This window comes from Trichophyton benhamiae (assembly GCF_000151125.1).
Source record: "Trichophyton benhamiae CBS 112371 chromosome Unknown contig01094.0, whole genome shotgun sequence".
Classification (NCBI taxonomy): Eukaryota; Fungi; Ascomycota; class Eurotiomycetes; order Onygenales; family Arthrodermataceae; genus Trichophyton; species Trichophyton benhamiae.
Genome location: NW_003315093.1, coordinates 119,246 through 140,007, shown reverse-complemented (window position 1 = coordinate 140,007; position 20,762 = coordinate 119,246). Strand labels below are relative to the sequence as shown.

Sequence of the window (20,762 nt, the reverse complement as noted above, 5' to 3'; positions counted from 1 at the left end):
TCACCATATATCATCAGCCGTTAGCCTCAGGTATAACACCGTCAAAGTATCAAGATTTTCCAGCCAGCTATATATTTTGTTTCTAGATCGTACTTTAACCTCTTTAGCGAGTTGCTGCGATACTTTGATATTCAAGATTTCTACAAGAGCCAACTCACTATTATCAGGTAATTTTTGGAAGAAGTTCTTACCTAGGACGTATATAATTATAGGAAAAAGGTAGTCAAATTAAAGAGTTAAGAGATAAGAATATTAGGATAATTTGGGTAATTATCGTTAAGCTGGCTGACTCTGCCTAGCGGCAGGGAAGGCTTAGCCCGGTTAACTAGCTAGAAACACGTTTGTTGAACAAAAAGAAAACTGCTGCTCTCGAGAACCCCAAGGCGAATACCACGTATTCAAATCCGGATATCGCGAGATTTTGTGACTTCTTTTATGTCTTCAAAGAGGTCCTGTGCCTCGATGACGAAGCCAATGTTTCTATCACGGTCTCCACCAACATGGAGACCGATGAACTTCGCTTCGTGGTCCATCACAAAACTTCCTGATTCTCCTGGATCACCAAAGGTGTCACACTTCCAGGGAAGAATCACCGACGCGGTTCCCTGGACATATTCTCGCTGGCCCTGAGCATTTGTGACCCATCCCTGTAGGTCAGCCAGCCTGATGCCATTTACGGTGCCCCCCGTAAAACCGGTCCTCCGACCGACCTTAAACACACGATCACCCTCGTTCACTGAGTTTGTGCCAATCATAACGGGCTGTGGTGGGGTATATACGCGATATTTGCTGTCAACTGTTCCATCTGGTGGGATCTAATGATGAAAGTTAGTTGGCGGGACTTATTAGGAAACCAAACTCGTGGTTTACCGAGAGCACATAGGAACGACGTACCTCATTGACTGTGAGACGGCATTTATCGACATCAACTAAAGCCCAGTCAAGGAGTTTTTTCTGCTTGTTAACATTGAAACCAGATGCAGCGTATACGGAGCCAAGATAACGCTTCTGTTGGTCAAAGGAAGTGGCAATCCGTAAAGTCTCTCTGATTTCACTAAGCGTAGCTTGTTGACGCTTGTATATAGTCTTTTGGGATCTTGAAACCGACGGGTCACCAGAGAGAATACGTTGACGTAGGTTGTCGGAAACATCACGTTGAACTTCATCGATTTCTTTTCGGTAGTGTTGGAGGGAGAACTCGTCGTCTTGAAGGGCTGGTTGATCTAACTGCAGGTTGTTGCTGTTATCTCCAGGTTTGATTCCTTCTTTGACCCATCGTCCATATGAAGGGTGAGACTCAGATCCTGCAACAACGCAATGAAAGTTTGTCATCCCAAATCTTTTCCATTCCTGTGAGATTGGGTGCTGTAGGTCAATAAACCCGCCGAATGTTGATGCAGATGTGGTGGATCCTCGAGGACCAAGGCTTCCTCCAGGTTTTGCTTTGATAGCCCAGTCGCCGCGATTTAAGACCTGATTGTCAAAAGATGACGCGTGCCAGATGTTACTACGGCATATTTCAACGGCGACGTTATAGTGACCACGAGTGTCCAATAGCTCCACGATTCTATCTCTTACTGCGGTCCAATCGTTGGTAGACTCTTCCGTGACGGTAATGGCGACAGTGATAGGTCCTTCAAAGTGATTCACATTTCTTCGACGGACAACACACAGAAGAGTCCAATCGGATTCGGCGAGAATCCTGAGTATGACAGGCCGCAAAACACGCCAAGAGTCAACGAAGGGGTCAGAGACAGACACAGGGTAGCTTATTAGTTGGGTATTAGCTCTTGTATCGATGATCTCGACGTTAAGCTGCATAAACCCCTTAGACCGAAAGAGCTGTAACATTTCCTTGCATGCTCTGAACCAGGAGTCACTCGTCACGACATGCTTTCGAGCAGTGACCAGTGCAGTATCGTACTTTTCAGCACTCCTCCTCGAAGATCGACGGAGAGGACCCACTCCAATGATGTCGATGTTATAGTTCTTGATGATGGCTCGGACTGGAGCTTCAAGTTTATCTTCCCATGCGACGAGGAGAGGGTCGTTCTGCATTAGGTGGTGATTGAAGGCAGGCAGCCTCACCAAGTGAGGGCCACCGCTGCGAAAATTTTCATTGTAAACCTCTGAATCACCTATGGCAGAAGGTGCTTCGCTTTCAGAGGAGCCTTCGGTTCTTCTCACTCGATTTGGTCGATAGGCAGGGATGCCTCCAGAGGACGAGGAGGGCGGTGGTGTCGGAAGTGCGCCTGCATAGGTGACCTCTGCATTGACCCTAGGCTTAGAAAACCCATATGGGTTGCTGGGATGCGCCATACTAAGCAAAAAAGAAGTAAAAGCAATTGTATATATTATCTTGAGCAGAAAGGCAGAGCTCGAGCCCAAAGTAAGGCAGGAGGTTCATCTCGACGAAATGATTTGAAGGAAAAAAAGACAGCAAAGGAAAGGAAATTGAAGCAGGAGAGAAACTTGGTCAAATGGTTTGAAGAAAAGGAAAGGAATGAAAAGGAGATGAGCCGGGCAAAATAGGCATTATATTTTATTTTAATAGGCCATGACGTCAGTGACTTGAAGTGAAAGCACGCCATATAAGGAACAGTTAATGATATCGCTTATCACTTGAGCTAGCATACTATACTATGGCTGAGGAACAAACAACCATAGCTAGTGACTTGGGTAGGATTTATCTGTATATGTCTTTCCCAAGTAAGGAGCTGCATTGCAGTAAGGGCATCAGCCATGACGGGACAAGAGCTCATGGAGCCGAGGGTATAGTTATCTAGGATGGGTATATGAATGACTGCGACACATGCCGCCCTGAGGTTTCGGACACCGATGAAATTATATAGAAATCAGGAGATAAGTAAAAGAAGTTGTGAGACTTGAAGTAAGAAGCCGTGAGATTTGAGGTCTGTAGCGGAGTCGAGGCGGCTGTCCCCATGGAAGTCCCCAGATAACTTACGTAATTAGAACACTTTCTCCAATTTCTATTGGTCAGAATATGTTAACCATTGGCTAGTATTGCTCCCGTTGCTAGTTGGACAGAGAATATATAACATTTATTATTGGCTTAGAATATTTGTGCCTGTTTTCTCCCGGTACAATTATCCAATCATCATCGCAGGAGTCTTGATACTGCTAACTAAGCAGCCATGCGCCTCCTGCAGGGGGACTTCTCGATCCTCTTCTTCGAGCCTGGAGCGGTTTGATATCGCGGTGTCGCTCTTTTCTCATGCCCAAGGAGAATGATTCCCACATGTAGCTATGAACAGAGGAGACAAACTAGATGTTCGCGCAGCTGAAGCATCAAAATACAGCGAGGAGGAAGGCCGCTCCCTTCTTTCCCATGGATCTCACGAAGATGACGACTATTTAATTGTCGAGGAGCCTTCGTCGACCTCTGGTACGCCGTCGTCCCAGTCAGCCTCGACCCCCAAGATACCTCCGTCCCTCTCGACCTCCCCTACCGACCAGCCTCGAACAGGCCGAACGTCAAACCGCGTCAGGTTCGACATCCAAGACAATGGGGAAGAAGATACTAGCCAGACCTTTGAGAGTCGCCGTGATGTCGACTGGATTGCGAACCAAGACTACCTTGATGAAGAGACAGCTCAAGTACCAGGAGATCGCTCTCGTCAGGCAGTTCCGCTTCTTACGAACATAGAAGCTCCCAGCGTCACTGTCGCCACGTCAGACTTTATCCCTGAAGACCACCTTGAGAATGCTCGGCCCAGGAGTGGATTGGGAAGTGCCTTCATGAACATGGCAAACAGTATCATCGGAGCTGGGATAATTGGCCAACCATACGCTTTTCGTCAGGCTGGGTTGACCACAGGCATCATTTTACTTGTTATTCTGACTTGGACCGTCGATTGGACTATCCGTTTGATCGTGGTCAATTCCAAGCTCAGTGGAGCAGACTCTTTTCAAAGCACTTTGGAATTCTGCTATGGAAGAACGGGTCTGATAGCAATATCTGTCGCACAGTGGGCATTTGCATTTGGCGGCATGATTGCATTCTGCATCATCGTCGGAGACACTATACCTCATGTTGTGATGGGAATAGCTCCATCTATCAGGGACATGCCGGTTCTGTGGTTGTTGACGGATAGACGTGCTGTTATAATCATCTTTGTTCTTGGAATATCCTACCCACTGTCACTGTACCGTGATATTGCTAAGGTATGCATATACCTTCTCTATACTCATGTTTGGTTGTTCTATAATTCTGACATTCTACATACAGCTGGCGAAAGCTTCGACTTTTGCCTTGGTCAGCATGTTAGTCATTTTGATAACCGTCATAATAGAAGGTATCCAGGTAGCTCCTGAGGCTAGAGGGGAAGTCAAAGGATCCCTCTTGGTCAATAGCGGCGTTGTTCCGGCTATTGGAGTGATCTCGTTTGGTAAGCCTAAATACGATAGTATTTATTGCTAGCTAGTGCGTTGCTAACTATGGAATAGCCTTTGTCTGCCGTATGTTCATATTGATGTATATTGATACATTGGTGATGTCACTAATTCCCTATTAGACCACAACAGTCTCTTGATATATGGTTCCTTGAGAAAGCCTACCATGGACAGATTCGCTCGTGTTACCCACTACTCGACCGCTATATCTATGGTTATGTGTCTAGTCATGGCGGTGGCCGGCTTCTTAACCTTTGGGTCAAAAACGAAGGGTAACATTCTTAATAACTTCCCTCCAGACAACGTGATTGTGAATATTGCAAGACTGTGAGTTGTCCTGGATCGGTCCTATCTTCGAACTTTAGCTAAACTGAATTCGATAGGTTCTTTGGGCTTAACATGCTGGCCACGTTACCCCTTGAGGCGTTCGTCTGCAGGTCTGTCATGACCACGTTCTACTTTCCAGAGGAGCCTTTCAACCTCAACCGCCATCTTATCTTCACTACCTCCCTGGTTGTAACATCTATGGTCATGGCTCTGATCACATGCGACTTGGGCGCTGTATTAGAACTTATCGGCGCAACAAGCGCTTGTGCCCTAGCATATATCCTTCCACCGCTCTGCTACATAAAACTGAGTAAACAGAGCTGGGTGGCGAAGATCCCTGCCGTCCTTTGCATTGCGTTTGGTACTGTGGTTATGTGCATTAGCGTCCTTCAAACGGCTGCGAAAATGATCAAGCGTAAGTTTCTGTCCATCTCTTTAGGAACGATTCCCAAGCATCACTTTTTGCTAACATTATTCTATTATACAGATGAGGGAGGCGCAGTAACTTGTTGAAACTACTAACTGTTTTAATTGAGATTAGATGTGTTCTACTTCTATTCAACATTCTACCTTGTTATTACTAGATGCATTGATACATATTTTCATCCTGTCCCGAGCTTTGGCTAGGATGGACATTGATATCGAATCCAATGTCCGCGTCCATGCAGTCTTTTTGGTGTGATTCCACATCGGGGCCCCTTTAATATACGATTTTCGGTTGTACAATCTATGGTTGGAGATCTAGCATCTGCAACCGATTAGGTTCTGTGTTTGTAATCAATGTTGTTTTCCTTTGCTTCTTTCCATTCTTTTTCATCCTGCGGCTATCCATATACCATCTGCTCTTTTCATTGTTTGCATGTCTCAGAAAGAGTTTTTTTATTATTGAATACGATTTCTCGTGATCTTTCTTCACTCCCTGATATATCTATACCTACCTTAACGCACTATTATGCCATCTAGTGCTTGCTTTTGATATCAGCAGAAGAAGAGCTGGTTGTGGTTACACTGCTACTTTACCCGGTATATCTATAGCCATTCTCCCTTTCTCAACATCCAATACCAATCGGCTATAAGATCCTGGATAGCAGAAGGGGAAAGCAGTGGGAATTTATGTTGATTCTGTTGCACTTATATCCAATCCCCTTCTTCGGATACCCAGAAACATTATATCAAATGCCCCAAAGAAGACTACAGTCACTAATATCTAGTTAGAAATCTCCCAAAGGGCCCTTTCATCACTATACCTGCCATCCCTTCTATCCCTTTTCTCTTTTTTTCTCCTTATCGCATCGTTTGAGCGTGCGTCGTCTGTAGTGATCAGGATCTCTCACACAGACAATATCTCAACTTCTCACAACCTCAGTTCTTCTACTTAACCTTTTGTTTTGAAACTCCAGATGATCTTTCAGCCCTTCTGTAAAAATAACGCTTTTCTTCTCTCTGTTCTCCCTGGAAGCACAGTGGCTGACTAGCTGTAAGTTATACTCCTTCCTATATCCCCAATTACAGAGTTTGTGATGCTCCAAGGCCTCTGTGACATTCGTTGGCCCTCTGGTTTGAAGAAGTTCTAGCTCAAACTTGCAGATATAGTCTTGAAAGGTGCTATAACTGGGACTGGGTTTATACTGCTGCATACCAGTTGATATCAGTGCAGTGAATAAAGAAACTGGTTGAATCTCTAAGTATCAATGCTGACAGTCGAATATAGTTGTCTTTGCATTTGATAACCTCGCTACTTTGAACGTCTTTTGAGATCCTGTATCTCGGCCTACACACGGAGCCTGCCAGGTAAATTGAGAGAGGCCTATCATTTCCTCGAAAGGAGCGTCAAATTGTTCAATTATAGGCGCGTTTTGACGCGCCTGAGCCTGTAAAAGAATGGCGGAAGCATCGGTTACGGATGATGAACGCGCCAATCGCATGAAAGCTCTTCAAATGGTGTGTTTCTCTATGATGGTCCCCCATCTTCGACACTGAGCTATGTTTGACTGACTTGAATTTGCGAAAATACAGGCCGATTTGGGTACTGCTCGCCGTGAACATATATCAACTGTTGACCGCCCAAACAAGCTTCATCGCATTGGTATTCAGCAAATCGAAGCTATTCGAGACTCTAATCGCAAAGGGACTGAGGCATACACCCTTGCTGAGACCAACAGAGAGAAACTAAACAGCTGGGCAAGTGAGTATGCGCTGCTTCATTTTCTTTTAGGTCTGTATCGTTATTGACTGTATATAACAGCTTATCATGAAACGCTCGAGGAGAATATGGATGCGGAAAACCTTGATCCACTACTGGATGGACAAACACATAGACTGGCCCTCGAGGCTAAGATTAAAGGAACTAATTTGGACCATCCTGCTAGCTCAAGTAGAGGAAAGAGAGCCACTCGTGGGGCTCTGCACAGTGGTCGCGGAGGTGGTGCCGCCGGATCTCGTGGCCGTGGCGGCACAAGGTATGCATACGGTCTACACCTACGCCTCAGCACTACATAACTAACATAGCTTCCTTTAGCCATCAATCAAATACCCGGAGCGGAGACATAACAAAATCGGACCCAAGTCGTTTGAGCCCCACTGTATTCACACCAACTAAAAAGGCTCTTGCACCTCTTCCACAGAAGCCTTTGGATCCATCCAAAGACTGCAACAATCCTCCAGCTACCCGTGGTAGAGCAGACAGAAAGAGATATGGAAGCTCGAGAAACCTACCTCCCGTTACGAAAGCCAGGCGTCCCGTCTTTGCTGCTCCTCCGTAAGATTTGACAATCTATATATCTATTTAGCTCTCATCACTAATAGTACCTCTAGGAACATCAATTTCGAGTCACTGCTTGCAGATGGAGATGATTTCATGGCAGCTGTTGCTGGTGTCCAATTTGCTACAGTTGCTAAACCAGCACAGCCACCAGAAACTCCCAAAGTCCCCGAAGCTCCAACTAAGAGCCAAGATGTGTCTCCTGATCCACCTATGTCCCAGGAGCGTTCAGTTCCCTCTGATAACTTTCAAAAAGACGTGCCAGAGCCTCCTCTGCAACAACCTCAGTCAGAGGTAAAGGCGGTTGTGCCATCCGAGCCCAACGCTGAGGCTGCTGCCCCAGCAACAAACCTTAAGCCGGCTGCACCCTTGAGAATAGATGTATTTACAAATCCTTCCGAGATCCGTGATGGTCAGGGAGCTGACACTATACCACTGAAGACAGACCATGGATTCGGTTCTTACCTACCACAACCACAGCGGCACTCTACAGACGCAGAAAATCATGATGCTGACGACCTCTTCCTATGCACATCATCTGAAGCCACTGCTGCCGCTCAGATCGAGGAAGACAAAACCGAAGGAGTCAACATCAGCACAAGCCTTCTTGATATAAGTGATGGGCCTGAAGATACGATACCCCAGACCCATCCTGCCCCCCAATCTGCTCCCCAACGGGTCGAACCAAAGGATGAATCAAATGCTACCAAAGAAGAACTTGCAAAGCTTACGAAAATTCTTTCTAACCAGTCCTTACTTGACCCTGAAATCGTTGTCTATCTCCAAGAGAGAAGAGAACGCCTTGAAAAGGATCTGGTGGAAAAGGAGCTAGCCAGAAACCCGGAAGTTGTCAAAACTGCTATCCACACTGCCGAGCCGGGCAACACGAAGTCTATCCAGTCTGGCGCATCAAACCTTGTCGCCTCAGTAGCTACACCAAATGCTCCAACTACTGCCAATCTTTCTGATATCACTAACCGCAATACTGGTGATGTGGTTAACCCAAATTCTAGGTAAATAAATTCTCAAACTAGACTAGTCTACGCATCACACTAACCCTCCGCAGTGAAAACATCAAAAATGTGCCAATGCCAGTTGAAGTAAAGAAGCCAGAGATTCGAAACAGCAGCAATAATACCTTTGACCATAATATTGTCTATGCAATTCCTGGAGCCTTTCCCTCCAAACCTCCAACAACATCTCCTCACGACGTTCCCCTGATCATCGGCGACCATCTTCTTCCTGGAAGGCCTATGAAGAAATGCGAACCGCCTCGGCCTAGTGCTCCAGTTTATGAACCAAAGCTGCACCACCTTCCTGGAACTTTGAGTGGCAATAGTAACCAGCCTTCTACATCAAACCAAGCCCATCAATTTCATGAGCCAATGATGTTCACATACCACGCAACTTCCGGTGGCACGTCTGTCGCAACATCTACTTCATTTTCTTATGCACCTCTGGGACCGTCGACTACAGGGAGCCAACCAGCCATCATTACTCACACTGCTCCTGTATCCTTCGTTTCTCCTACGGGGTCAGCTGTCCTCAATGCTCCCAAATCCCGTTTCAAGATGAGAGATACCCCTCAGTTTCCAATTAGCGCTGCTACGATGCAATATTACTCGGGGACCTTCCTAGAAGAACAGATGAAGCAACCAACCACCCCCATCCGCAAGACAAACGAAAATATCAATCCTGCAATGGGCTTTGCTTCTTCACAGCCCATAGAACCTGGCCAAAAGTCGGGCGACCACAGCCGAAACCAGTCTTTTTCCCTTTCCCCTGTTGCAAACACCTTTCGACCAGTTCTACAGAGCCGTAGCCCTATCCCAGCTGCGTTTGGTGCTCCTAACTCTGGCCGTTCTGCAACCAGCCATCACTCCAAGTTCTCATCCACTGCTTCTGAGACACCTTGTGAGCCAAAAAGTGTTTTTGTTGCTGAGATGGCAAAGCGTGGAGTGTCTGTTTCTGGAGCTCCAGTTAACAATCAACCTGTTGAACGGAAGAAAAGTGGAATGGAGAGCTCCAAGTATGCTCACTGAATACAACCCTCAAGACCCTAGCCCTATGGTCATTCGGTTAAAGGTAAGGACGAGGCTTACTTGCCATTATCTTTCAATTTTATCTTGTCACTTCTAGGGCTACTGATCCTGTCATCTAGCTCAATGATGCCTTGGATTGCATGCCTCGGATGTGTACAGCGGCCTCTTGTTGCTTTTCATACACATTTTAGCTTGATGTTCCGTGAGAAACTGCATAGGACTCCGGTTACCTTTCCATGACGATGCCGACTGGTCCCAACTCTAGACCTTCATTATCAGTTGCCCGAGATTTACGAGAATTTCAACCAAGAAAAAAAAAAAAAAAAAAAAAAAAAAAGTAACTAATATTACCCTCTATTTGTATTTATTACTCTAGCCTACGGCGATGGATTGCCAGATAAAAATCTAGAGACATGACAGAGCCGCACAACCTTTCCAAAGTTTGAAAATAAAGACTATATGGTAATATTCATGCCATACATAGCCCGTTCAGGTAATGGGTATATACATAACCTGCTAAAATGTGTGCCAACCGCTCTGCTAAGAAAAATAATAATGATAAAAGAATGAGAAAAGAAAGGGCAGAATCCCAAATTATCCCCCAAAAAGAAACAAAGTGCCTGAACTCCGTAAGAAATACCGCCTATAACCGCTTCAAATTCGTAATGAGTCGCTCAAAATAAAGAGATAATGAGTGAAAGGATTAGGAATTAATCATAGGTTGTTCCTTACTGGCTCCGAATACAGTGAAGCATAATGCTACTGTTGACCCTGAAGGTTTTGTTTTGGAGCATTGGCATCCTCAACCCTCGTTCGTTTTGCGGCGTCTGCCTGATTCTTTGTCCGTTCGTTGTTCGGAACATTTGTGGTATCAACTAACGGCAGTCTTTTCCCATATTCGTTTTGCTGCTGCCCACCATTGATAGGGCTGTTGTGATTTCTCACTGGCGGTGGCATGTTGGAAGCGGTGCTAGCGTTGCCACTGTTCACTGCTCCCATGGATCGCCGTATTGGTGGTCGATACGATGAAGTCATAGGCGGCCTCCCTATTGGTCCATGACCACTGTTAGGTGTCGGCGCATTTGCCTTGGCGCCTGGTAAGGGCACCTTGCCAGCCTGTTGTTGTAAGGCCTGAAGAGATTTCCTGACAATAGGGGAAGAGCTAGTATGATCAATACCGGCAGTTTTGCGTATGGATGGGCTGTCAAATTGGGGGTCAAATACTGGTGCTGATTTTACAGCAGTATGGGGATCGTTTATTAGAGCTTCTGCAGCCCGAGCAGAGAAAAATCCAACTACATGGTCTTCTGATGCCTTGTCTTCACTGCTCTGCGCGCCGGAGGCCTTATTTCCATCATTATTTGGGGCAGGATCATGTTTTGGTCGTCCTTGGTCATTGGAATGTGGGAATGGTGGACCATTTGGTTGCATAGCTTGTCTCCCGCTGGGGTGTCTGGAGTCATTATTTTGATCTTGTGCAAATCTGCCCGGAACTGGAGTTTTCGGGCCGGTCATATTGCTCCTATTGATTCCATCGGCCTGGCCATTGTGTGAAGGAACAGTGCCATTAGCCGAAACCGAAGCTATGGGCTTTCTTGTATCAACTGTGGTCGCTGCTTTGGTTGCATTTGCAAAATTTCTTGCATCTGTTGGTGGGTGAGTAGCTGAGGGACCATTTTGTCCGGTTGATCGCCTTGAATAATCAGATTCCTCTATAGCTACTTCATCCGGATGTAACGAAGTGTGTTCCGCAAAATCGGCCTCATCAAATACATCGCCTTCCCAAAGTCAGCTTTAACTAAGGTAAAAAGAGTATCTGAGAACGATCTTACTTCCAAACTCGCCTTCAAACTCGTATGCGAGAGAGTCTTCTGCCGTGATATTCTCAATATCAGGAACCCGTGCAGGTAGATTTGACGGGCCATTGTTCTGATATTCTTGTTTGATAATCCTATTAGTAGGGGCTGCAGTTGGTACTTTGGGAGGCACAAAATCCACATGACGATGGAGGTTGTCAACATCAAACTTCACCTATATCAAAAGGATATTATTAGCGTAGGTAGCCTCGGGGCCTTACACCAATGGCACAACTCACTGGGGTAGCTTTAATTTTCACTACTTTGGAGAGGTACTCTTTGTCGTATATGCAATTTCCGAGTACATTTCCGAATGTCCTTAGAGTACGTTTCAGGGCGTCCGTGGTTCCTTCTTTCTTAGCTTTTTCAAACGCAGCAGCCTTCCCTTTGCAGTTTTCAATATGTCCATATCCTATATCCTGCCCAGATATGAGAATTAGTCCGTAACACTGGGGCGCGGGTATCATGGAAAACAAACCTCATGATACGTTCCATCTTTTAAAGTAACCCGCACGATCACGGATAGCCCTACTGAGACCTTACCCGTGGTAGGGTTCTCATCAGCCTATGACCAAGTCAGTACTCCTATCTATACAGGGGGAGGCGTTGGCTGAATAAATTCCAACTCACAAAATCCTGTGTTATATTTTGTATAGAGCTCGACCATCCATTGAACCCGAAGACTTCATTTGCAAGGTTGATACATTTATCTGCCGTGATATAATGTACTTTTCCTCCTCCAGAAGGCCTGGATGAGAGAAACTCTGGGCCCAGCTGCTTGTTTAGTCTCTCCCTCAGCGAGGCAACTTCGGTAGGTGTAAACTCTTCAACTCGACCGGTTCCTTTTAAATATGGATTCGCAGAGATTGCAGGATTGTCCCCAGGCCCAAGCCGATGCTGGTCTCCGATCCTGTAAGAGTTGGTCAGCGCGTCTTATCGTAGCCTGTGATTAACTATGAAGAGAGTTCTAGAGCACTTACGCAGGCATAGTGACCGGAATCGTCTAGTATAACAAGCACCTCCAGATAGTACGATGATTCGAAGCCGGATAATGACTTTCGGCACCCCAAGCTGCATCTCACGACATCAATCAAACGCGCTGATGTTTGCCTGGACGCGTCTAAAAAGCTAATTACGTAATTTGATAAATGCGAGTTGGTCCAGTTTAGGTACGTCACGTGAAGATAACAACCTAATTATCCCCTTCCCCGCAAGAAAGATAACCCTGAGCCTCAATATCAACATTGGATGGGGAACCTACAAGCTGCCCAGGTAGCTCGTGAATGGTCAATTTGTTGCTTTGTAGCCACCAAGTTCGCGGGCGTATCACAGTTATTGGTATACGGTGCCTTCGTAAGCTAGCCATCTCAAGCTGTCTAGTTATACTAAAACCGAATGAAACCACCATCAAACTAATGTCCCAGGATCCTCAGCCCACGATAAGGCTTCCACTTGGCACAAAACCCAGCTCTTTTAACGTAGCCCCAAAGTCTTCCTGATTGAAAACCTTCTTTGGAAACGTCTGTGTAAAGCTATTCACCTGATTCCCTTCCTGCTGTAGAGCGGCGGCAACCTCAAAGAGGGTGGTATCAACAGGGAAGGACTTGATGACATTCCCGGATGGTGTCATCAGTCGCAGTCTCGTCTCTGTATATGCTGAAGCTGGCTTTGAGGCCACTGGAGCTGCAGCTGGTGTAGGCTGTGCCTTTTGTTCCTCCAGAACACGACCTTCTCGTTCCGCTTTTTCTTTCTCTGCCTTCAATTTCCGAGCCTGCTTGTCTGCTTCGATCTTGGCCTTTATCCGTGCCTTTACTTCAATTTCTTCTTGTTTCTCACGCTTCTTTTTAGCTGCTTCCTTCAACTGTTCTTTTCGTTGAAGTTCTTCCTTCATATCCTGAGTCTCCTTCGTGCTCTTGCGGCGGATTTCCTGATAATTGAACCTGGGGGTCAGACTTTGAAACATGAATTCCAAAAAGAAAGAATTTATAAATCTAACCTCGTTTCTTTTTTGGTCCTTCTTATCCTGCTCAGACATTTTTTGCCTTTTTTCTGCCAGTCTTTGACGTAGCTCTTCTAGTTTAGCCTTCTTCTCTTCCTCCGTGAGCGGTGCGATCTCCTCCGTCGACTCTGAAAAGTCAACATGTTCTGTTTTAGAAGCGTGGAATTCGGCCTGGCCCTGGCTTCTGAACCGTTTCCCGCACTCATTACAGACCAAGCTCTTTGGTTCTTCTCCAGGTTTTAGCTCTGGCGGTTCATCCGACGCTCCTGCTTCTGACTGTTTCTGGGCCGTTTCCTCTTGTATTTCTTCCAGCGACTTGTCTTGGTTGGCTTCTAGCCACTCGAGGGCCCCCTGTACTGAATAAAAAGACAATATGTCAGTATCAAGTATTTTTTTTTATACCAAAACCATCCAAGATCCTAAGGAACTCGAAGGCTGATGCTGTGAACATGGGTCGGCCTGACTTACAGCCGCCGGATTTAGACACTGCTATTTTGGCCCGCTCTGGGTCAAAGCCCATGTCGGCTAGAAGCTCCAGGTCCGAAGGCATCCTCAGCGATTTGTGGCAGCAGCGAATGTAGAATGGAGGACAGGAGTTGATGTTCGGAAGCGAAACTCTTCTGATGATGGAAGCGCAAGCTGGTCAACTACCGGTTAGTTATCTGCTAGCTAGCTAGTTACCTGCTGCTGGCGTAGTTGTTGAACTGAGGAACAGCCCCACTAAAGATTTCCAAGCAGTTGCCTTTAAGCCTGACTAGTTATGATGATCACCCTGAAAGTAAAAGCAAGTAATAGGAAAACATCAACTTCTGGGGCTTTCTACGGAGTAGCTGCTAACTAACTAGTTGTTGGGCTCTACAAATATTTACTTCACTATCCAGAGCAGCTACACAAAGCAGACGCCTATGCAGAAGGGGCCACCAAAGACATCCGTATAACCCATATATTCCTTACTTCCTCCATCGCTTCCTGGATCATCTCAGGGTTAAATAAAGTGCGATAGAGCCTCCCCAAACAGACCTATCGAAACCGGGGCTCCTCTTATTCCAGTAAATATAGCCCAGGTGACGAATATACAATCAGGTCAGCGCTGGGATGGAACGGCCTTGCATAATTGCTGCAAATATCCTGCTGGCGATAGAACCAAGATCCAGCTCCCGTTGCATTGCTTAAGCAATCGGCAACAACGCAGTGGGTGTTCGCAACGTTCTGCAAATCGCGGATAAGGCTGTATATCAGACGCTAGTATTGTAGGAATCGTCCGGCATGGCAGTGACAGGTTTCACCGGGACGTGGACTTCATCCAATAAATCGGTATAGACTGCAGACATAGCTTGTAGTTAGCCTGTTCCTTGGTCGCGTTGGTTGTCTGTAGTTATGAGAGGCAACCTGTTAGTTAGTGAGTTTAGTTATGGCAGGGCTACCATGGCCCAAACTCCAATCCTGCATGTCGATGATATACACGGCCCCAGTCTCTTCCCATGAGTTCCAGCTTTGCTGCTTATAGCTTGAGGACCACCGCCACCGGTTGATGTGATGTCCGTGGCGGTCTTTATTCTTTGCTGGTGGTGTGTCACAAACAATAATGTCCAGCCGTCCCCCAGCCCTCTCCGCTCCACGGCAGTTAGAGCCTATCACATGACTTTGTCTTACCTAAGCCACTCCCAGCGACATCTTGGGCTGTCTATCAACTTGCCAGCATCAAAAGATCCAACAAGGCCGACTATACCTGCATCACCCACTTCACCACCGCTCTCCAGCCCGTGTTTCCCACCAGAGATCAGGTATTCCACACTTGTTCTAGTTGTCTTCCCACAGCAGTCACCATGTCGGTCGAAATAGAACCCGGCGAGCTCGGCTTCAAGCGTATGTATTGTCCTTTGCAGACCTGGTACAGCCCGCGATTTGTGCCTAACGCCTGTAAAATATAGGCCCATTCACTAAAGAAGTCACTGAGATTCTCTACTTGCGGAATCCTAACAGTGATCCCGTTGCCTTCAAAGTATGTACTCTGCTGCTCCAAGGCTGGTCATTTTGACCGAGCTGCTTACGATTTGTCCAACAATATAGGTCAAAACTACTGCGCCCAAACAGTGAGCTGCACCCGTCATACTGGCATATATTTCACCCTAATAGTGCTAACCGGATGACTTCAGTTACTGTGTTCGCCCTAATTCTGGCCGCATCGAGCCTGGGAAGCAAGTTGAAGTCCAGGGTACGCATCTCCGCAAATTTCCCAGCCCACCTCCCCCGCGTCCTTGGTTGTGCGCAGTCATTAACCTGCGAATCGATAACAGTTCTTCTTCAGGCCATGAAAGAAGACCCTCCACTTGATGCCAAATGCCGCGATAAGTTTCTGGTCCAATCTGTTGCCGTCTCCGCCGATAAGGAGTTCTCGAATGTTGCCTCTATTGTGTGTACTGCACTCTCCCCAACCGAGTGGTTGAACATACTTGGAATTGTTAGAAACCTGGTCGCTTACAATATAGCAGTGGCAGGATGTTGAAAAGAAGTCCAAATCTCTTATTCAAGAGCGCAAAATCCGGGTCAACTTCCTACCAAGTGACGACTCGCATACCAATGGAGTGGTGCGTACCCCCGGGGCTAGCGATTGACTTCCGTCATTCCACTCTACTACTTTTTCTATAAGCATAGCTTCATTTACAACTTCGTGCGAAAGTTATGCATACTGACTGTTCGATATTATAGGAGCCTGATTCCGAGCCACATGCCCAGTCTTCTCCCCATGCGCCTCAGTTTACCACCCCGGTTGTGCAGCGCACCGTTGGTAGTGGCCCCACACCTCCTAAATCCGAGGATATGAAGCATGAAAGCCCGCCCGAGCCATCATCTGAGCCGACCAACACTTTCGGCATGGCTACTTCCTCTACTCGCGTTGAGCCCTCTCAATCAAGTGACGACCTTTTGTCCTCCCAATTAGCGGAAGCAAGGCTGCAGATCAAACAACTACAACAGCAGATAGCCGATAACGAAGTGAGACAGAGAAAGAAGCCTGTCGAAGGTGGAGAACTTTCTACAAACCAATCTTCTCTCAAGCAAGCACAACCTCCTACTCAATTGGCTGCGGCGGGTGGTGTCCCTTTGCAAGCCGTGGCTGGTCTCTGTCTTCTCAGTTTCTTGCTAGCGTACATCTTCTTCTAGAACCATACCCACCCTCATTTCGAATGCTTCTCCCAACCCCTCCTGTTTCTTTCACACCTCTGACTGCCGTGCGTCACGATTGATAACCCCTGATTTCTCCGCCCCTGTTGCTTCCCCCTTTCCCAATCCCCCCTTCCACCACTAAGTTTTAAGTTCTGTCTTGTCGGAGTCATCACATCTTTTTACCAGCGCCCTAATACATCTCAGACCGAAGAGGTTGGCCATGCACACACAAGCGTTCCCTTTCCCTATTTCGCTCCAGAGCTGCTTCCGCTCCCAACCGGTGTATCATGGGATCCAAGTATTTTCCTATGTCCATTTTCCTTCCCACCTCCTACTCACTGTTAACTGTCTATTTCCTACTGTCTGAACTTTTCCTTGCTTAGTATATTATGCTCTAACGGATCTTCTTTCTCTCCCTACTTCATTCTTGATCTCCTCTACTCCCCTTCTCATTAAGCCGGTTGAAAGTTCCGAGATTAGCCATCTTAACATTCATGGAAAAAGGTGATATTTTAACAACAGTAATTCTCTGTCAATGGGTTTCTTTTGAGTTATTTTCGGCATAGTGACGATAGCTAAAGAAATAAGGGCCTTTTTTATCGTGGGATTCTTTCTATTATGTCTATCTGTACCACCATAATGACCGTATGGCGTACTATTTGTACTAACTATCCTCCCATCAAGACCTTGATGCGTTATGAGGAGGGAGCATCAACCGAGCATGCAAGCGTCTGTCAACGTCTCCTGACACATTAGTCGAGTGACGAAGCCTTTGCACCTGTTTCAGGAGAGGCATCCAAACAAAGAGTATGAAGTGAGAAATAAGGGATAAAAGAAAAAGAGAAATAGAAAACAATATTATGAAAAAAAAAAACAGAAGGAAAATTATGAGAAAAATGAGAAAGCCTCCCCAGAGATAAGCACCCAAGAAAATGTGATAAGAAAACAGATAGTATGAATGAGTATCGTGAGACCGTTAGAAGGCAAAGGAAATGTAGGATGGTGGAAACGGGTAACTAGAGTGTATTTGGAAGATGCGGTAAAAAGGAAAAGGAAGAAAAAGGGGCCATCAGTTATAGTTATCCGGAAAATAAAGTTATAGCAAGCCATTGCCACATGTATGAAGGCTGGGTGGGACGCGGAAAAAAGATGTATGTATCCACAGAGCAGATGAAAAAACTCGATCTAGTATTTAACAGATGGGTATCGTAATCGTTTCATTAAAAGGTTGCTCAAAACGTTGTCTGCTTTCACGACGCAAGGGGGGAGGCAAATGGTGGAAAGCAACGCCATTTGGGAGGAATGGAAGGGCCTCAGTCCGTAAAAGGAGGGTGAGATGAATTGAGTAGGATTACCATGGCCCGACCTTCAACGGCAGGCCAGCTCCGTAAGTGCCTGACATGAGCTGTTGACGTATTGACGACATGTCGCCTTGAGAGCTGCCAGCGTTGGAATTGCACGGGTTGCCCACGTTGCCACCGATCCAGCCAAGGCTCTGGTTCAATTCATTCACGGCGTCCTGGAGTTTTCCTCCGGCGGTCTCGTTGTGCTTTGCAAGCTTTTGATCCCAGCCTCCGTACTGCAGTTGGATACCGCCTCCACGCTTTGCTGCCTCCCTGATTACTAGACACCATGCTTTGCCCATCTCTTCATACGCTGCATACTTCTCAAGATTGTGTTGTGGCGTCGTCCACCGCGGAAGTTGATGTATGATATCTGTAGCACCATCCAGGTAACTTAGTGACGTTGACGGTTGCGATTCATTTGGCGGGAGAAAATGGGGTGTAAAGTCGTTCAGGGCTTCAAGGAGGTTGGTAAGATGCTGGCGGACTCGATTATATGCATAGTCGGAGGAAGGGTTCCCGCCCAGCGGGAAAGAGGACTGTAGAGTGGACTGGTAGTTGTTAAGGACTTCAAGGGCGGCGCTGACGCTGGGCCGGGGGGCAGTGTGCATGACCTCAGAGGCTATCTCGGGATGGCGATCACAGAGCGACCTCAACACTGATCGCAGAGCATCTGTGTCGAGCGTCTCCATTAACCGAGGGAGAGACAGCGGCCGGCCCGAAACGTTCGGCCGTGGTCGTTTGAGGTGACGGGGAGCTAACGGCCGTGGATGGAGGGCAGGAGACCCTGAGGGCGAGGCAGACATGCGAGTATCGTCGCTCGGGAGACTGTCATCCTCGGCCTTTCTCTTCCGGTTCACTGAGGCGTTGGTCGATGACACTATAGGGAAGCAGTCAAGTCAGTCAGGCATATCGAACTCCCATCTTATTGCTTTCCTGTACGTGCTGGGGGAGGAGGCGTGGCTCGGAGTAAGTCCTACTGGAATATGATGCAGAGCGACAAGAGGTCTCGTAAAAGTGAGGAGGAACAGGCGGTGTGGCTACCAGGCTGTTCATGATCACCGAGGGCTGCTCGGCAAGGAGTGACTGCTCGCGAGAGGCCGTGAAGCAGATGCTGGGTGAGTCTGCAGGTGCTGGCCCTTTGGTAGGAGACAGACGTCGACAGGCACAGGAAGGGAAGACGAGCGAAGAGGAGGATGGAGAAGAGCAAGTCAGGCGGTTGCGTTGAGTTGGCAGCGAAGAAAAAAGGCGACCAGGCTTAAAAGCGACGCTAAACTCACTAAGGGGAGCGAGAGGGCCCGAGCTTAGCTCCAGCGTGACCATACATTACACAAGGCAAAAATACAACACATAACACTCAGAGAGGCAGATACAGATACAGACTCGTGCACAGGACGAGACCAGAGATGTTTTATTCATATTTTGTTATTGCTGGTGCAGGCAGGCGAGCTACTACTGCTACTGGCGCTCACGGGGGTGGCGACGTTGGTGGCTCGGGTCTTTGGAGTAAGGAGGCTCTTTGTTCAAGGGCTGTGTGTGGTAGCTATGGTTACGGCTGTTTATGTGTATTATTCTTGGGAACCCACTGGCCGCTTACCGACTGGCGTAGCCAACAGGGCGTACGGAGGATAGGTATGGCAGGCTGCTTTTTTGCGATCCGGAGGAAGAGGGCGGCCTCTTGACTTTTTTACTGTTGCATGGATGACTGGTTCGCCTTCTCTAAGGCGAAGTCATCCTCGGCCTGGCCAAACAGACGGCAGAGTCAATATATACGTGCATCCCAGCCATTAATAACCACTTGATGATGTGTTCTCGTCTCGAGCATCAATGGATCTTCCGTAAGCACACTAGCTGTCCGTGATAGGCTTCAATCCCTTGCGTGTTACGCACTTTCTCGGCAACCAGAGCAACCTGCTTCTGTCTGGTTGGGTTATATTTCTCTGCCGAAAAGATAGAGATCCATAGTTTTATGAAAAGTTTTTATATATGCACCTTTGATACTGCGGCTAGAAGGCAGGTTCTGGGCTAGGGTAACAGTGTTCCAGCCAGGACTAATCTATCGCCACCAAATACTGTGCATTGGGGAATGCTTGGGATTGTATAAAGGGCCTATGAAACGACAATCACTCTCGTTAATCTCGGTATAGACACACAACCTCCCGAAATATTGCCAGTATCTATACCGTTAATTATCGCACCTATCTCCATACATCCAATCTGTAGTGTTACAGAGTACTTGATCTACATAGACACAGACTCACCATTCACTGTCTTTTCTCAAAAGTTACTAGGCAAACATATGCATTGGGTAATCATCCTGATACTACACCTGATATCTCTTTCTATATTCTCGAAATTCCTTTCCCTTGCTCTCCTTTCCACAGCCAAACTCCTGCTCCTCTTCATGTGTTTTTTTAACTTTTTGTGATACTTTTTAATCATATTACGTCATAACCTTAAATAATAAGCTTTTCACGGGGTTCTCAGCCCGAAAACTTATGACTAAGCAAAGTTATTTTTGTCACTTTTGCCTTTTTGCCCCTGGAGATGATTTCAAAGGGAAAGCACAAGAGCAGAAAAGAAAAGAAAAAGTATCAAGGTAATATTAACCAGGCAGCCATATATTGCATTGCCCATGTAGCGGCATGTTTCATTTACTTTTGCTATTATACGGGGAATGCCGCACACCCAACGCCACATATGCATTCATCTGTGTACAGCCAGGAAAAAAAAAAAAAAAAATTCCAGGTCGCAGTAAATGCAAAAAGCCAATATCTATCAGCCAGCCAATAATGATATATGGTAACAAACTATCACAGGTATAGTGACTGTGCGGCAACAATGTCTCGTTTTATG

At 46.7% G+C, this 20,762-nt stretch overlaps 8 protein-coding genes across 8 annotated transcripts; 4 read left to right on the top strand and 4 right to left on the bottom strand.

Moving 5' to 3' along the window:
• Nucleotides 1–398: 398 nt before the first annotated feature.
• Nucleotides 399–2,058, bottom strand: ARB_01612 (uncharacterized protein; the record flags this gene model as incomplete). The annotated part of the gene is made up of 2 exons (XM_003012058.1): nt 399–815; nt 895–2,058. 2 exons carry the CDS (start codon nt 2,056–2,058, stop codon nt 399–401), a joined length of 1,581 nt encoding a protein of 526 aa, XP_003012104.1.
• A 252-nt stretch (nt 2,059–2,310) lies between these two features.
• Nucleotides 2,311–2,532, top strand: ARB_01611 (uncharacterized protein; the record flags this gene model as incomplete). The annotated part of the gene is made up of 1 exon (XM_003012057.1): nt 2,311–2,532. One exon carries the CDS (start codon nt 2,311–2,313, stop codon nt 2,530–2,532), a length of 222 nt encoding a protein of 73 aa, XP_003012103.1.
• Nucleotides 2,533–3,267: 735 nt separating this feature from the next.
• ARB_01610 (uncharacterized protein) lies at nt 3,268–5,422 on the top strand (the record flags this gene model as incomplete). Its single annotated transcript, XM_003012056.1, has 5 exons — nt 3,268–4,185; nt 4,250–4,409; nt 4,536–4,740; nt 4,797–5,155; nt 5,325–5,422. 5 exons carry the CDS (start codon nt 3,268–3,270, stop codon nt 5,420–5,422), a joined length of 1,740 nt encoding a protein of 579 aa, XP_003012102.1.
• Nucleotides 5,423–6,621: 1,199 nt separating this feature from the next.
• ARB_01609 (uncharacterized protein) lies at nt 6,622–9,543 on the top strand (the record flags this gene model as incomplete). The annotated part of the gene is made up of 6 exons (XM_003012055.1): nt 6,622–6,681; nt 6,757–6,925; nt 6,986–7,199; nt 7,259–7,498; nt 7,555–8,514; nt 8,541–9,543. The coding sequence occupies 6 exons, from the start codon at nt 6,622–6,624 to the stop codon at nt 9,541–9,543; spliced, it is 2,646 nt and encodes an 881-aa protein (XP_003012101.1).
• A 759-nt stretch (nt 9,544–10,302) lies between these two features.
• ARB_01608 (RAD52 DNA repair protein RADC) lies at nt 10,303–12,387 on the bottom strand (the record flags this gene model as incomplete). Its single annotated transcript, XM_003012054.1, has 6 exons — nt 10,303–11,255; nt 11,376–11,574; nt 11,639–11,811; nt 11,943–11,964; nt 12,030–12,309; nt 12,380–12,387. The coding sequence occupies 6 exons, from the start codon at nt 12,385–12,387 to the stop codon at nt 10,303–10,305; spliced, it is 1,635 nt and encodes a 544-aa protein (XP_003012100.1).
• Nucleotides 12,388–12,828: 441 nt separating this feature from the next.
• ARB_01607 (uncharacterized protein) lies at nt 12,829–13,948 on the bottom strand (the record flags this gene model as incomplete). The annotated part of the gene is made up of 2 exons (XM_003012053.1): nt 12,829–13,754; nt 13,867–13,948. The coding sequence occupies 2 exons, from the start codon at nt 13,946–13,948 to the stop codon at nt 12,829–12,831; spliced, it is 1,008 nt and encodes a 335-aa protein (XP_003012099.1).
• A 1,761-nt stretch (nt 13,949–15,709) lies between these two features.
• ARB_01606 (integral ER membrane protein Scs2, putative) lies at nt 15,710–16,560 on the top strand (the record flags this gene model as incomplete). The annotated part of the gene is made up of 3 exons (XM_003012052.1): nt 15,710–15,811; nt 15,888–15,986; nt 16,108–16,560. 3 exons carry the CDS (start codon nt 15,710–15,712, stop codon nt 16,558–16,560), a joined length of 654 nt encoding a protein of 217 aa, XP_003012098.1.
• A 1,354-nt stretch (nt 16,561–17,914) lies between these two features.
• Nucleotides 17,915–19,229, bottom strand: ARB_01605 (uncharacterized protein; the record flags this gene model as incomplete). Its single annotated transcript, XM_003012051.1, has 2 exons — nt 17,915–18,786; nt 18,887–19,229. 2 exons carry the CDS (start codon nt 19,227–19,229, stop codon nt 17,915–17,917), a joined length of 1,215 nt encoding a protein of 404 aa, XP_003012097.1.
• Between the last annotated feature and the right edge of the window lie 1,533 nt (nt 19,230–20,762).